At 37.7% G+C, this 17,255-nt stretch overlaps 1 protein-coding gene across 5 annotated transcripts in view; it reads left to right on the top strand.

Moving 5' to 3' along the window:
- RAPGEF2 (Rap guanine nucleotide exchange factor 2) overlaps positions 1 to 17,255 on the top strand; it is a 167,778-nt gene that overhangs the window by 45,455 nt on the left and 105,068 nt on the right. For all 5 annotated transcript variants that reach the window (XM_072334202.1, XM_072334198.1, XM_072334200.1 and 2 more), the window contains exons 2-3: positions 7,517 to 7,587; positions 12,066 to 12,122. In XM_072334202.1, coding sequence (XP_072190303.1) covers positions 7,517 to 7,587; positions 12,066 to 12,122 — 128 coding nt within the window. The remainder of the gene's footprint in view (positions 1 to 7,516; positions 7,588 to 12,065; positions 12,123 to 17,255) is intronic.

The raw sequence follows: 17,255 nt of genomic DNA, 5'->3' as shown, positions 1-17,255 counted from the left end.
AAGATTGATGAAATTTTCTTTTGAGGGGAGCTTGTTTAAATAAAGTATTCATAACCCAATGAAAAAACATGTGAAAGAGAGGAAGGCTGAATTAAGTATCCCACTGAAACACCTTGTTTCTCCTCATTTGTTTTACCATGATTCTATAGTATTTCTCCAGCTTCTGAATTTTAGAAGTAATAATAATAGTGCAACTGAAGGCTTTGCAGAAGCATGCTTTTGTGCTGAGCTGGGACAATGCCCAGTTAAGACAGACCATGAAAATGGGAATTTTCCTCTTTCTTTAGTAGGTTTTGGGAGTTGTTCCTGATGAGCTTCACATACGGGTGCTTCAGTTCCAGGTAGAATTTGCTTGCTTTTCCTGTTACCAATTGGGTTTAAAAATTCCTTTCCTAACCCAGAACAAATGTCCTTCCTCACAGTGTAGCTAATAATAACAATTTTTGTGTCAGCAAGCCTGAGCAAGATATATATATACAGTGCCTATATTCCTCTCCCACCACATAGCCAAAACAGAGGAATTGAAGGCTTGTGCTCAGTTATTGCCATTATGATGGAAGCTGGTTCTAAAGCTTAGTCATGGCTGGGTACTGAGGAGTAATGCTTTGTCACAGGTTTCCTGAAATATGATGCAGTCTAGTCAAGATAAATTCATACAGGTTGAAGATGGCAAAATTTCTCAGAACTCTGTCCTCCCAACAGGTTTAGCTAATGTCCTAAATTAACTATTTTAACATTTGATCTCTCTAAAAGACCTTTGCATTCAAAAGTTGCCTTTTGATCCCAGTCACCCGTTCTGAGTATGGATGAGAAGGTACTTGTTTTTAGATACTCTTCCATTCAAGTCATCTTCTTGTTGTCTCAGAGATCTGTAGTTTTGAGAAAAGCCAAGCTAGTGCCTGGAGCCTTTTTTTTATGAGAGGAATGTGTTGGGTTGGGTGGGGGTTGCTCTGTGTCTTAGGTGGCACTTGGAAGTTCAGTATATGAAGAATTATCAGTTTTATTCTGTGTTCAGAGATAAATTATTAATCACTGGTAGCTCACTTTGCTTTCCTCACAGTTCAGAATAAGATCTGCGTAGCTGCCAGTTGAGTTACCTTATTCTGAAGAAATAAATCTTTTTTGAAAGCCACAAATTTCTTTATATGTTATACAGTACTAGGAATAACTTTCAGAAAAATGCTGTGATAGCTTACAATGTAGTTAAAAAGAATAACTTAACTTACAATAATGTGTTACTTAGGGTTATGCCTGGCTTTCCATGTGGTGGACAGCTATTCCCCGAGTGTGAAGGTCCTGATGTGAGGGAGACAAAGTCTGTACTACATGACAAAAACTTCATTTTAATCTTTTCTGCAAATGACTCCTGTTATGGCTCACTGGTAACTGCTCACAAACCTGGACATGCTTCTGCACAGCAACTATGAGAAAGTTAAACTTTTTTCTGCTGTCGGGAAGCCAAAAGTAGAGTACTTCATCTTCCTTTGTGTATGGCAGGGATTTTAGTATCAGCAGTGCTGGATTTTTATGTTGTGGCGTAAGTCTGTTCAGTCTGTGGTTTTGCTTTTGCTTTTGACAGCTTAATGTTTGCGAAGCATGATCTCACTCTCAGGGTAACGTCTTACCATACCTTTGGGTTTGGCTGGGGCAACACAGGTTGCTTCCTCTCTGCCTGCCTTCCCTTTCCTGAGAAGCTGCTGGCTCCTGAGGGCAGGAAGCCTGCATGTCATAGAATCATAGAATCATAGCTTATATGTCCTTCTGAGCCTGCTGGTGGTGAGTGTGACATGGCTGTTGGAACCCACTTGTGTGCACAGACCTGCTGGGAAGGAGGAACCTCTTTTGTGGCACAGACACTTCTGTTTGAGCCTGATGAGTGGCTGCGGTAATCCAGTCTGTTTCTTTTAGCAATACTGGCACTGCTTTGGCCTTGGAGTTGGTACAGGCAGCTAGACAGCTGGGTGCTGAATTGAATGCTTGAGGGGCAAAAAAAAAATAAATGCTAGGAATAGGTACCTGAATAACTGAAAGTCAGGTGCTTTCAGCTGCTGGATGCAGGGGAAAAAAATGGGAAAGGATCCTACAGCTACAAAGAAAGAGAAGGAATATGCAGTGTTGTACAGCTTAATTCTTTAGTCTCTCCCTAGTATGACTTGAGGTGTGTATGGGGGAGACATTATAACACTTGAAGAGAAAAGAAATTTTCAGTTTCAAGCTAACTGTTCTGTCAGCTGTATTGAAACTACCAGCACTCACTCCATGCTAGCTGTTATGGTGTGCATAAGCCAGCAGAAGTATGCCAGGTTCCACCTTCATCTTCCCAACGCCCATGCAGCACCCAGCCACTCTGCTGAACTCCTTCACGGCAACATCTCAAGCAGAGCAGTGCTGAGCCAGTCGGGTGGCAGGGCTGGGAGCTCCCATTTTCACAACACTGAAACTCCTTGGCTGGGGCACTGCCTGGGCCTGGAGCTGTGAGCGAGGTGCAGCCACCTGTCCCTAAGCAGACGCCTCTGCTCTCTGCCTATGTCTTCTGTTGTTTGCTCCTTGCTGCCTCAGTCTGAGTGATGAGTTGATGTGGCAAGGGCCAGCCACTTGGAAATGGTCTTAGAGTCAGTAGGCTGATAGTTTTGAACTCAAGGTGGCTATCAGGTGCTTTGAGAGCTGCCATGGAGCAGTTTTGCCTCTTGACTGCAGGTATAGTTGAGTTAGGCTGGTAGTTTTAATGCCTTAATGCAAAGCAGGGCTGAAAACAGCAAGAGTTCAAAATATATAGGGTGGTATGCTTTTTTAAGCCACTACTGGTGAATTTTGAGGCGTATATGTCACTTCACTGAAAGCTAGAGAGAATTTGGGGTCAACGTTTTGGTTTTGGCTTATGTAACTGACAGTGCATTTGTTTCAAGTGTATTGGCAGTATCTCTGTGTAAATATCTGTAGAATTTTATTAAAAGTGAGAGCAAAGGTAAGGTTGCAGATGTTTTTTTTACTGTTCTAAATGAAACTGAACTGTGTTAAATCTCAGATCTCACTGTTTTCTTCCATAGCTCAGTCAGAACATTAACATGAGCTGGCTGACACCACTGAAACAAATAAAGAAATATCAGTGAGTTAAATTTCAGTCTGCTCCACATACAGCAACTAAGCATACAGCTTTTTCCGTGCTGCAGATTGAAGTACAGATTAGTTTTATGTCTTTTAGCCTGATTCTTCATTTAAATAAGAAAAATGCTCTTATAATGCTGCCAATTTGTTCTCTTCCTTAACATAATCTCTGCTTTTAGAGTTTCCATTGACCTTTTATTTTTCCTAACCACTGTCAGGACCTTTATGTAGACTGTAATTCTTGTAGTAAGACCCGCTTAATCTCTGTGTTGCTGTTGCAGTCATCTTTTTCCTATGGATGAAGTTAGAAAGCAGAAAGATGTTGGTTTCTCAGTGGTTTGTAGCAGGGTGTTTAATGCTTGCAACAGTTACAGCTAGCATAGGACTTTATAAACTGTTATAAAGTATTGGTTACTTTTTAAAATAAGAGGAGGAACTGAGTGAAGAATTGCGGACTCAGAACTTTTGATGGCTCAGGCTGCCACCGTGTGGTGATTTAAGAACATCTATTGCGGGAGCAAAAAGTACATCACACAGCATATATGTAATTTAACTGCTTCATTTAAGGTTTTGCTTAATGATTCTGCCTAAATTTAAAGACATGTTGTGTCCTTCTTGAAACAAAATCCTTTTCCTTTGAGCCTTCAGCTTTCTGCTGGTTTGCCTATGCTGTCAAAACTGCAAACATTCAGCCTCAGTTGATATGTGTGAAGGTGAGGGGGCTTTGGAGAAAGGAGGGGATGGCAGGTGGGTAAGACGGCTGCTATTTTGCTGCTGTTTCAAGCATTCTGACTCCACTTGGGATTTGGCAAGGCTTGTTACGAATGTTTCTGAGGGACTCTTAAATTCCACTAACTAACTTGTAACTAAGAAGTTCAAACAACAGTTAAACATCCGCGTTTGTTAAGTAAGTGAAGTGCAGCTTTACAGAGATAGAAAATGAAGGTGACAAGCTGTGATACCTTTTCAATATGCTGATTATTTTCAGATAGCTTTCCTTCTTGGCAATGCTGCAGACTAAATGGGAGAGCAGAGTAGCTACTGTTCACATATGAAAAAAGTCAGTGCTTTTGGCTGACTCTGCTGTGGGTTTTTTGTTTGTTTGTTTTTATCTTGCACAGTTATGGGGAATTTAGTGACTGGACTGATACTGGAATTAGTTACTCAAATTTCAGTGCTCCACTCGTGGGACTAGAGGGAGCTGTTCGCTGTTGAACACCCTCTGGAGAGAGACTGCAGCACTTGTCAGGACCAGCTGATCCGGCGCTGCTGCACATCAGCTGCAGTGCGATAATGCCAATATGCTTTGACAAGAAGGCAAGATGTCTGTGGACCTCTTTGGCTGCGTGCTTCCACTTGAGATCTGTGGATTCACCTAAGTCAGAGTCTTTAGTAGTTCTCCAGTTAGTCTATGAATCATTCCCTGCATGTTAAACCCATGCCACTCAAGGGCGCAGTGCCAGCCCTAATGGCAGAGGGTTAGGGAAGAATTCCTGTGCGTGCCCATTGCTGCTGAAAGTAATAGGCAGTTCAGAATTAAAGCCTTCTGACCAGGATTTTGCCCATGGCAATGGGTGATGTGGAGATGTGATCTCCTCTCAGCTCCCCACAGTGAATGAACGCCCCTAAAGAACCTCTGCTTCCCCCCAAGTCTCAAGTGAGCAACAGAAGTGAGATTTTACATCTTTTCATTAGTACAAAAAGAAAAAATACCAACGAACAGTGACTGCTGTATTTTCTTCTCAACGCTGTATGAGCAAGGTCTCTCCATTCAAGCCCATATGTAGCGTTTTTTGTCCTTGATGTGTCATCTGCTACTCACAGGAGGTCCAAAGCCTCCAGAGAGCAAGGAACAGAAGGACTGGAACAGAAACAAAATCGGAATTCTTGTGTGTTTCTTCCACTTTGTCAAACTATTTACTTTTTTTTTTTTTTTTTTTTTTTTTTTTTTTTTTTTTTTTTTTTTTTTCTCTCTCCAGTGTGTGTGGGGGAAAGACTTTCTTTTAGATGCATTTATTTAGTCTCAACCACTCACTGCACTTCCTCTCATCTTTTCTGATCTGTAGTGTGATTTCAGTACAATTACACTTGTGCAATTGAACTAGAACAGATTGGGGGGTTGGACTGGATACCTCTAGGGGTCTCTTCCAACCCCCACGATTCTGTGATAATGCTAACTTTTCTTACTTCAACTTCTCTTTGAGGCTTCAGTGCTAAACACTCTTTCCAATTACCATCTCTCTCCAAACACCATATTCTTTCATTACATCTATAAACTGTATTTCACATTCAGTTTTAAATAAAGATTTCCCATTTTTCCAGCACTTCCCAATTTTTTCCCCCCAAATTTTTAAAAAAGACGATAGATTTTTTTAAAAAATAGATTTTATTACTTGGAAACATAATCTGACAGTGAGTTATGATGGTATTGGTGTTGGTTCATTCTCAGCTTTCTGTCTGCTTCAAATAGTGGCTGTGGGTAACTGCTCTGATTTACAATGTATTGTAGATAATGTTGTCTCTTAGGCAACAAGTTAAAAAAACAACAACATGGTGAAACAGTATCAAATCCACCAGCCAAGATTAAATTATTATTATCAATTATTAAGCATTATCAATTATTAATGATTATAATACTTTAATATTAATAATTCTTATTAATGATCAATTAATATTGATTATTAGTAATTATTCCCACAGGGGTTGGTTTTGGGGCCAGTGCTTTTCAACATTTTCATCAGTGACATAGATGATGGCATCGACTGCACCCTCAGCAAGTTTGCAAATGACACCAAGCTGAGCGGTGCAGTTGATACATTGGAGGGAAGGGAAACCATCCAGAGGGACCTGGACAGGCTGGAGAAGTGGATTCATGAGAACCTAATGAGGTTCAATAAGGCCAAGTGTGGGGTGCTGCACTTGGGCTGGGGCAATCCCAGGTATTTTTACAGACTGGGAGAAGAACCCCTTGAGAGCGGCCCTGTGGAGGACTTGGGGGTCCTGGTGGATGAGAAGCTGAACATGAACCAACTGTGTGTGCTTGCAGCCCAGAAGACCAACTGTTCTGGGCTGCATTAAAAAAGGGGTGGCCAGCAGGGAGAGGGAGGTGATTGACCTCCTCTACTCAGCTCTTGTGAGGTCCCATCTACTGTCTTGTGGCCTGGGGCCCCCCTGTACAGGAAGGACATGGAGCTCTTTGAACAGGTTCAGAGGAGGGCCACTAAGATGATCAGAGGGCTGGTGCACCTCTCCTATGAAGAAAGTTGAGGGATCTGGGCTTGTTTAGCTTGGAGAAGGCTCCTCCAGTGAGGGAGACCTCATTTGTGGCATTCCAATACCTGAAGGGAGCATATAAGCAGGAAGGGGAACATTTACAAGGGTGGATAGTGAGAGGTCAAGGGAGAATGGTTTTAAACTGAGACAGGGGAGGTCTAGGTTAGATATTAGGAGAAAGTTTTTCACACAGAGAGTGGTGATGCACTGGAGCAGCTTGCCCAGAGAGGTTGTGGATGCCCCATCCCTGGAGACATTCAAGGCCAGGCTGGATGTGGCTCTGGGCAGCCTGGTCTAGTGGTTGGCTACCAGCACATAGCTGAGGGATTGAAACTAGATGATCATTGTGGTCCTTTTCAACCCAGGCCAGTCTATGGTTTTAAATTATCCTAGAGATTATGGGTTGAACTGAAATTTTCTGAAGTGCTGTGAAGGTATAGCACCAGCAGTGCTTTTAGACTGATGTTAGTTTTTGCATACCTTTTGTATTTGGGAAGCTTCAGTCTTGAGTATTGGTTTTTGTGCTCATTGTCAGAGGTCTGCAATGGTCAACTGTAGGTTGAATTTAAAGTTTATCATAAAACTAGCCTTTTTAAAAGAATTGTTATTATTATTATTAATTTTATGACAATAGTTTTCTGTTTGCCTCACCTTTTTTCTCTCTTAAGCTCATGGTTTAGTTTCCGTTTTAAGATATTTAACAAACCTTCATTTACATTGGGTAATTTTGGCTCAGGTTTTGTAACTTTTTTTCCACTGCATATGGCAGGTCTGTTTTTCCTGTGAGAATCCTTTATGGAATAAATGAAGGGTTTTGGGTGCGCTGCTATTGAGAAGCAGGAGAGCTGCAATGTAGCTCCACAGAATTCTGGGCCAGGCTCCCTTATTGAGCATAAGGAATAACAGCAAAAGCATAAAAATTTTCTGTGTTTGAATTTTATTACATGGGCATATAATTATACTATCCTGTGTCAGTTTCCAAAGGGGAATCAAAGGTTTTCATGAATTGCTTGTAAACATGTTATTTCCAGTATTCCTGTGGCCTGGAGTAGGAGAGCTCTGGATGAATTACGAAAGCAGTATTTTAACAGCTTGTACCAGATTTACAACCCTAATTGTGTTTTCTGTATGTTTGTAGGATTTGGAGATTGTGTATTCATATTTACATGGAATGGAAGCCTTGTCTAATCTGAGAGAACATCAACTAAGGTATGATGCTTTATTAATACTACCATTTGTGTGGGGAGAAAAGATTTACACAATTATTAAAAAAAACCCTGCATTTCTTACAGACATGACAGTCTTCTATTAAAAGCATTTTTCATGTAAAGCATGGAAATAACGTCTTAAGTGCCACTTACATTTGACCTCGCATCAAAAAAAGACTGGGAAGTTTGTTGCTGAAGAATTGTTGGAGCCAACATTTTTATTATGCGTATGTTTTATTAAAACTGAATTTCATGCTTTATATGAAGGAGTTCATAACTTTTATCACTTTCTTTTTAAACAAGTTTTGAACTTGCGTAGGAAGAGGTATCATCAAAGTTAAATGTTATCAAGAAAGTTATAGCGTTTCTACTGGAGGCCATTTTCAGCTAATTATAGATTTGTCTATGTTTTGAACTCTTCTGTCTGAAACTGTTTCTATCCTGGGTATGAGTCCAGCCCTGAACACATTCAGAAAGGCCAATTAGAAATCATTTTGAACTGCTTCTGAGCATGGAGTGTTGTGCTACTCCAGCTTCTCTGCTCTCCACTGAATAATAATAAAAAGGCCTACTGAAATCCATTATGTACTTCAGTCTCTAAATCTTATGTCATCTTGAGTGTCTGGACAGTGAACAGTTTGGTCTGGAGACTTACACTCTACTTAGGTTTTCTTGTGTTTCGTTTTTTTTTTTGACAGACGTGCTGCTGTGGTTATCCTTGTTTCTTAATGAGATTTCATCCTGGAAAATTAGCAATAGAGAAACAAATAGAGGAGAGAAGTGTAATAGTCCTGAAGGGTGTAAGGGGAGAGGTACTGCAGAGCAAAGAGGCTGCTCTTCTCCCTGCAATGGAAAGAGTAGAAATGGGATAAAGACAAGTGGAATTTACTTTGGTTTGCTTGTTACTAGAAAACTGAATTTTTCTGCTGCTCTGGGAATGGTTCTTACACTTTTTCTCTATTTCACATGCAGATGACACTCAATTTAGAGCATAATCTTCATTGTTACTTATTTAAAAGAAAGCATTTAACAATCTTTGTTTTCATTGAGGATTAAATGTAAAGTTGTGTACTTTACAGTAACGTACTGCATGAATGCGTGTCGTGATGACAAATGCAGCAACGTTATTTAGAAATTAGAAGTTTGATTAAAAAAAGTATGAAGATATTGCTTTCTTTGGCCCTAAATTTTTCTTCTAGGAAAAGCTATTAAACTCTCAAGAAAAGAAGTGAGGACTTGAAGTTATATGCCGTAATTGAAGTAACAGGTCCTTTTAAATATGTGATCAATTAATTTCATTATTTCTAAAATAATTAAGGTATTAAAATAACATATATTAATCCACTATTAAAATAAATGAATAGAGTATACATGACTGTTGCATACCATACCTCGCATTCAAAAGGTTTTGTGCATATATTTATTCCATTTTTTTCCTTAACAATTTCTTCTTGTAGTTGTTATTGTTTATATACCTACGTGCTCCTTTTGGTTTACATTATGGGTATGTTTTTCTTGTTTTTCTTTTTGAAACTTTCAGGCTGGAAGTAAATGCTTTACACACAGCGTATACAGGTTCCAGTCGTGAACTGAAGTCAGTACATAGTCCAAACCATTTCTGTAGTGTAATAATCACAAAAGCAGATTGTTCATTGGGTTCTGTTTCAGTTTGTGCTTGCTTTTGTGCTGAACTTACCAACATTTGCCACACCTGAAGATGCTGAAGCGCACCTTTGAACTGATTAATGTTGTTATAATTTCTGGTTTCCTTCTTCATCATTCTGTCAGAGTCTGCATTCCCAAGCCGGTGTTCTGTAATTGTGAGAAAATAGAAGTGGGATTTTCTTTCTCCCAATCTGCATTTTGTAATATGAATGTTGACTTCAAAATAGATTGTAATTACTTCTACTTTGGAAGCATTCCACAATCACATTTAGTGTAGTTTTTTGTGTTTTGCTATTATATGCAGCTCTTTAGAATATCAGGTTTTGCAGACGAGGAGTTGAAGTGATGTTAACTTGTTTATAGAGATCAAAGTGTTCTCATATGGTTACATGGTGTGTTGATTTGTGCTTTTTGGCTTCCTGCGACGAATGAGGTTCTTGCTTAGGAATGTGTGGAACTTGAGCTAGCTCTCCCAGCACAGTACATTCCAAGAAGAGAGCTTCTGTTTATAGTTCCATACATGGCAAAGGCTGGAATCTCTGCAGATGTGGGACAAAAAGCTTTTATAGCATCTTTTAAGATATGGCATTTATTGCAGCTGTGGAATACCACAGAAACTTGAGGTATGTTAAGACATCAGTATTAAATATAGCCTTTAGTAGCCAATATCTTACTTATAGTTTTCTGATGATCTCATCTTGGATTTATTAAGTATGTTCAGGAGTTGGACTAGAACAGATTCAAGTGAAAATTAAACACCAGCATCAACAAGATCTAAGTAAATTTTAAAAATATTTGAGGAAATAGTCTAGGTTTTGATATTCTGCGACTGTAACTTCTAATTACTTCAGTTTAGCACAAGAATTTAAGCACTCGTCTACCTTCCACATTGCCTTCATAGTAATTGTACCAAAGGGCTGTGAAACTCAGAGAGCCAGCCATGAGCTTGCGTGACTATGTCAAGAATGTACTTCCTTTCCTTCAAATTCATATGGGAACAAAACTTGATAGTTAAAAGGATTCTGTTTCCTGTCACTCCTACTCTTGAATGGCCTGTTGCCCACAGTCTTTTCAGACCAGTAGTTAGCATGTTCCTTAAGCAGTATTCTCATTTTACAATATGATAGCTAGTAACAATTTTCCATTTATTTTCTTCTGATATCTCATCACCACTAACCTCATGTCTGTTCTTAAAGTCCCTCTCAAAGCAAAGGACCCAATAGAGAAAATAATGGACCCGGTGGTGGAAGCAGACAGTAGCAATTTGGTGTCTGTATGGTTTTAGCAAGACTTCATTCTGGGGTGGGAACTGGTGTTTAAAAAAGAGGAAGCCCTGTGGTTTAGAAGTTTTCTTGCTGTGCAAGGAAGACAGAAGTTATTTCCTTTAGCAGAAATTTGTATATAGTGCACAAGACATGCAAACAATTTATGCACTGTTTATAAATAAGTAAAGTTATCAAAGATCTCTGGGTAAAGGGTCACAATAATAAAACTCAGATTTTGAGCAAACTGAATTAAGTTCCCAGTTCTTTTCTATGAAAAGTTTGAATGTCGAGGTACCTCTATAAGTCTGCCATTTATGGATAGAAAAATCATTGTTTCTTACTGAGCAGATCTAATGAGTAAAATCTTGAAAGGGGTGAGAGTGAAGGTAACTTTCAGTAATTTGTTGGCTATTGAAATGAAGAAATTAAGAAGTTATGAGAAATGATAATAAGGAGTTTTCAAATGTCACACCAAACCCAGAACAACTCTTCAGAGCCTGGACCAGAAGCCATGAGCTGTGTGTAGTAGCTGGTCATTGATACTCTGAGGTTCTTAGGGAATGAGAATTTCCGTCCTAAATCTAAATATAGTTCCTCATTTGAATATTCACATGAGCCTCTTAAGTAAATCTCTATATGATGATCTGTCAAATCGTCTGGGTGTTTGTAGTTTGTTTCAGTGCCCAGGATGTTGAAGGGAGGTGGTGGGTTTTATTTCCTTCCCACCTGCAATGATTTGCTGAACCCATTTCCTTCAGACAATAGACAGAAATGTTCATTTCCATCTCGTCCCCCTCCACTAAGTTAACACTGAATTTCCTAATATGAGTTCTGTTATGGTTGCTGCCTGTTACACATTCACTCTGCCTGACAAATGTGGTAGAAGTGTTTTAATCCTCCTTTCTAGACAGGATTTTCCTGCAGGAAATTCTCTTTATATTGAGCCCTTTAGGATTTCAGCATTAAAACCTCCTGGTAATTTTTAAATTAAGTTGCTGAATTCCAGCAAAAATGAGAAGCAGCGCTTTACCATGCAGTATAAATTCTCATATTATCTCCTGGACAGTGATGAGAAATGTGATTTTCAGTTAAAAAAAAAAAGCAAAACAAACAAACAAAAACCCAGCACAACAAAAACAAAACAAAATACAAACAAACAAACAAAAAAACAAATGGTTTTTATATCATGGTATCTGTGAGTGTTAGGTATTATGAGTTTCTCCCAACTACTAGAATTCTGAATTGTTTCTTCATAAAGCAACTTACTTTTATCAAATAACCTTACAGAAGGAGATCACCACCATCTTACAGATTGCAGCAATTATGTGTCATGTCCTTAGTTAGATCTGATCTTGGATAAGCTAATAACTTTAATGCATAGAATTAATAACAACTTACTTTCCTAAATTAAAAATCGGCTTAGCTTTAAATAGATGCTTAGCTTCTGTAAGGGCTGGAGGCAAATGTGAAAATGCTGACTAATTTCAGAAAGTGAAGTCCTGTGATGCTGATATAAATAATAATTAAAAATGACTTCTTTCTCTTTCAGAATGATGTGTGAAACTGTTCGATATGAAAGGCATGAAGCAAATGAAGTTCTGTACTAGTAAGTGTTTTTTTTCTCCTTTCATATGATATTAGTTCTAATTATATTCTATATAATTACAATATATATGTATTATATTCCATTAACATTCTACATTAGTTCATTCTAGAGTATGTTAAGGGCAGTGTTTAATGCCAATTCCCTCACCCAGGGTAGAGTCTGTAAACATAAACAGGCCACTTCATTTTGATCAAACAGTTTAGAAATTTATTTGTAATAGAGAGAGAGCCAATACTGACGCTTGCTTGGTGAAATATATTACATTAATTTTTGTAACCAGTGAGATTATATAGAATTAAGGGATATGGGATGTCATTTGGTTTCACATCAGTTTTGTTGTAGTAGTAGTGACTAGCTTCCTGTGCCAGAGATGCCAAATCAATAAATCTAACATGGTTTATAATTAGCAGGGATGTGATCTAAATGTCATATTGGATTTACAATGTATATCTGGGAGCTGCAGTTTCTTTATTTACACAAGCAGCTTACTGAAACAATAATTTTATCATATTATGACTCAGTGTAGCTAATCTAGGCTCCAAATGAAGATTTGCTGGATTGTCTTTTGAACATTTGTGCATGCAAAGAAATGTACCTGTACGCCTTCTTTTATACATGTGTATTTTTTCCCACATTGACCACTGTGAAGTAAAGTTGACCGAGCAGATTTTAATGCTGAGCTGTAGCTGTTCTGCAAGGTTGAATTAATGTCAACTGAAACGCATTAATTGGTTATGTATGGAAAATGCTCAAGGTCAGAATCCACTGGTCGGTAAATTATTCTGTGATCAGACCAATATAATCTTTGTAATTAATTTTACAAATTAATTTGGTAGAGATCATTGTACTGGTTGCTTTGTCCTTGTATAGGCAGTTGGGTTTTGTGTCTGCTAAGTGTTGTGAAGTGTTTAGACTCAATGTCTTGGTTAATTCTGACTGTTGGTTTAAATCTGAATTATATCATTAATCAGGGCTGCTACTTAAATCAAAGCAGGCGAAGGTAACAAGAAAATATAGGCCTAAGAAAATATAATCTGCTAATAGAAAACCATGAAATCACAGATAACATGAAGTGCTTTTTGCCATTCTTTTGCACTGATGTACCTTGTCACTGTTTTTGTGTGACTTCTTCACTTCCTTTTTTTTGGCTTGTCATTCCTATTTACTCACTTGTCGACATTTGTTTCCCCATGATTTATTCAGTGGATTTAATTGGCAGTGTTGCGGTTTCTGGGTATAGATGCTAATGCAAGCATGATTACTCTCTAGCATTTCACATCACTGATATTTTTGTTTGTTTGTTTAATTGTCTAAACCTGATAGATAAGACTGAAAGACTTTATCAGAATTCTTCAGTGTTTTGAAGTTGTAAATGTATCTGCATGTGTCTAGTGTCATCTGAGTTGTTCTGTGTTTTATTTTAAAGGGCGATTTGAGATCTATTTATTAGGGAAAATAACTTGGAACTTGCAATGTCTCAATATATATTTTTTTAGCATAATAAACGTGGAGGAATAAGTTTTCACTTCATAAATTCAACGTACATTCAGGGAGATGCATTCTTCTAAGCAGAACTCCAGTTTTACAATGTACGTGTTTTTTGATATTCTTGGAGTACTGCAGGAGATGAGCAATATGATATGGTAGATGTTAGAGTCAGTGCGCTTTGTTATAAGCTCTAGGAAATGGACTTGGAGCACACAGGCTGGTCATTTGCATTGAGCTTTACTCAGAGTTCTTATTTTGGTCACGGAGGCTAAATTTGTTGGTTTTGTTTTCCTTGATTAAATTTGAGATCTGATAGCTTTTTATTTTTCCCCAGCAATGATTTGCATTAAAATTTGAAGTTGGGTGCTAATCTTCTGCATTCATAAGGAAAATCTATTAAAATAGCTGCAATTGTTGCAGCTGTTAATTGACCTGTGTGTGTGACCTCCCTGAGGCACAACTTAACGTCTCAGTGAGAAGAAGCTAAAGCCTTATCCCGAAGTGCATTGAAACTAATACTGTTGCTCTGCTTATCTGATCATATTTCATTCATTGTTGAAATTGTGTTGTCAGCTGCATTTGTAGAAAGGTAAATTTGGTAATTTGGTAAATTATACATATGCAATGCTGAAAATAATTATCCGCATTCAGTATAAATACAGCTAACTTTTTAACCTCTTTTTTTTTTTTCTTTTTTTTTTTTTTCCTCTTTTTTTAAATGGCCAAAGGGATAAAACAAAGCACATTGTTTAAAATTGGCTTATCTGCATTTACTTTACTATCAGTGGGAGTGCACGGTAGTGACAAATTCTCAAACCCTACGGCCATATCACTGTTTAAATGGAAACTGGGTTATTAAAAGTGGCAGTTCAGCTCGAGTTATTCTCCATTTGCCAGTCATTCTGCTACTTGCATTTGATTGGAAGTTAACAATAAAAGGACTTAAAACCTTCGAGGCAAAATTTCAGAATTGAGATTTTACTTGACACACATGCCTGGCTTTCTTACCTGCTTTTCTTTATTCAAACCTACTTAAAAATCCTTTTAAAAGAATATTCAGTTTGGCCGCCTCACACATTATATGTAGTTAGAAGAAAAATGTTGTTTCGAAACTGCAAAGCAGTAACTCCTGTCATTTCCTTAAGTAGGATTCTAATTAATATTCTGGTTGGAAACCGGGTTTTTAGCAGATTCATAGTTAGTGCTTGTACCTCTTGACAGGTAAACACATTTTTAGGGGGTTAAAATTGAAATGTTTGCTATGCTGGTATAGAGGAATCTTCAGCAATAAGTGTTTAGTGTGTAAGCTTTTAATGAATATGCTTCTAGTAGGATAACCACTGTCTTTTTCTCTCTTGTTCGTCATACAGTGTCTGGATTTGGTTTTCGGTTGTTCTGTTCAGTATTTCTGTATGTATTTGACAGTATCTCATTTGCTTGAGCATTGTCACAAGTCCTCCATGACAACTGTCTTGTTCCTGCAATTTAGTGCTATAGTTAAAAATCATGACCATTTGAAAAATAGCTTGCAATAAGCTGCTGTTTTAGATGAAACAAAATAAATTGCCATACATAAAGTTGTGTTTTGAAATTGTGCAAAATTTTCTAGTACATATTACAGGAGGACTAGACTGACTGTATGAATGCCATAGCATAGATACTCTTTATCTGGATGAGTGGTGTTTGGCTTACTCCTGTAAGATAGACCTGTATGTCTTCAAGCTTCACTTATTTTCTTCCCTAAAGATATCTGATGGGGGGAAAAAAAGAAACATTTAAGTTTTGATGATCTGAAGTCACTCAATAATAAAACCCTCCATGTCTCTGAATTGCCATGCTGTAGCACAGCGTGTTTTTATGCTCTTAGCAGTGACCAGTGAGCACCTGCTAGAGTTTCCTCAGCACAGCTCAGGCATGGTACACACACACAGGGGAAAACTTTGAACACAGTCTGTAAAGTGCCTAGGTATGCTTTAGACAAACTGCTAACGTGCAGTTTTCTTTGTAACTGTAGGTCCGTGTAATTATGACACCAATGCTCTGTTCAGGGTCATATGAGGAATGGATCTGTGAGGATTCTTTAGGTTTCCCAGTCTTCCAGTCCTACAAAAAAACTGATGATGAGCCAAAAAATGCCAAAGTGACTGTATAACTCTGCAGAGCCAAGCTTAATTGTGCAATAAAGTATGGAAGGATGAGCTAAAAGCTTCTTCTTTAATTACTAATAGATGATCTTTAATTAGAACAGCTCGGTGGAGACCACCTCACTGAAATTGATGACACATATTTTTGTGTTAGAGAGGTGCGCTTGTATGTTCTATACGTGATCTTATTAGTGCCAGTGATTGATGTTAGTCTGTTGGCTTTGCATAGCCACTTTTGTATTTGTGATAATGTTTGACCTAATTTTTGAGCCTTCATTAAGACTAACCTAAGGTTTTTGAAGAGACTTCAATTTTCAGCTTCCATGCTGTATGTTTTACTAAAGGCTATTGAGTTTTTGTTTTTGCTGAACTTTTGAGATTAAGAACCTTGAGGTGGGGGGCTATTTATTTATTTATTTATTTATTTGGAAACATAAAATTCAAATGAAGGATTGTTTGGCTAGAATGACCACAAAATGTTCTTGATACAAGATCATACTATTTTACTAATACTGCCATCATTTTCCTTCTGATTTAAGAGACTGTAATTTTTTTGTACTGCGCTTGTGTCCTCTGGTATCAAGGGCTAATTCACTGTATGAGTTTGGCATCAAGACTGCAATGACAGTATGCCAATTCAATAGCATATATACACAGTTGCTTCATGTGTTTAGTTGCTGCCTATTTAATAAGCTAACTCTATGGAACTGAAACTCGCTAATGACACTACAATAATATCTGATTTCACTGGATTGTTTCATTTTACTGATTTAAAAAAAAAAATCTTTAAGTTTACAAATAAACGAACTATTCTAATGAAAGCCATGTTCCTCATTATTTGTTTTCATATACACTGAGGAATTGTTTCCTGTGCCTGAATGCTTCGTTTATTTTTTGTTACCCACTCTAGCTACCATGAGACAAGAATCCAGTTTTCATCTAGTGTCCATTAATAAAAGATAACATTTTACATGAGTTGAAATATTCACTTTAAGATGCTTATTCAGTGAAAATTAGCTCTAATTTGAGTTAATAGTTATGTCTCTGCATATGTTTTGCCTTTTTTCCTAATGTTTAAAGATTGGAGTAAGAATGGACATAGCTTTAATATGTTCATAATATATGTTCATATATATATATACATATATACATATATATATATTTAGACATGTTGTGGAGCTGATGAGTTCAGTACCAAAGCAGTTTTATGTTTGTATTTGAGATATACCTCTTAATTTCATTAAGTATATCTGAAATAATGTGACAGATAACTCCTTAGCTAGCTTATTAAGGAAGATTATAGACAGGGCTGACAATGAGTAAATGATTTTCTGATCATCTTGTGTATTGCAATGAAAAAGTGCTAGTGGGGAAGGCCGTGTGAGCAAGGAGATGTTCTCTCAGGTAGACTGTTAAACTTGAAGACGTTTGATGTCCCAAACCACTCCGTGGCCAATGTCTAATGGCAGCAGCAGTTATTAAATTAAACAAATGCTTCAGT

This window comes from Excalfactoria chinensis, chromosome 4, assembly GCF_039878825.1.
Source record: "Excalfactoria chinensis isolate bCotChi1 chromosome 4, bCotChi1.hap2, whole genome shotgun sequence".
Taxonomy (NCBI): Eukaryota; Metazoa; Chordata; class Aves; order Galliformes; family Phasianidae; genus Excalfactoria; species Excalfactoria chinensis.
This window is presented reverse-complemented; position numbering and strand designations above follow the sequence as displayed.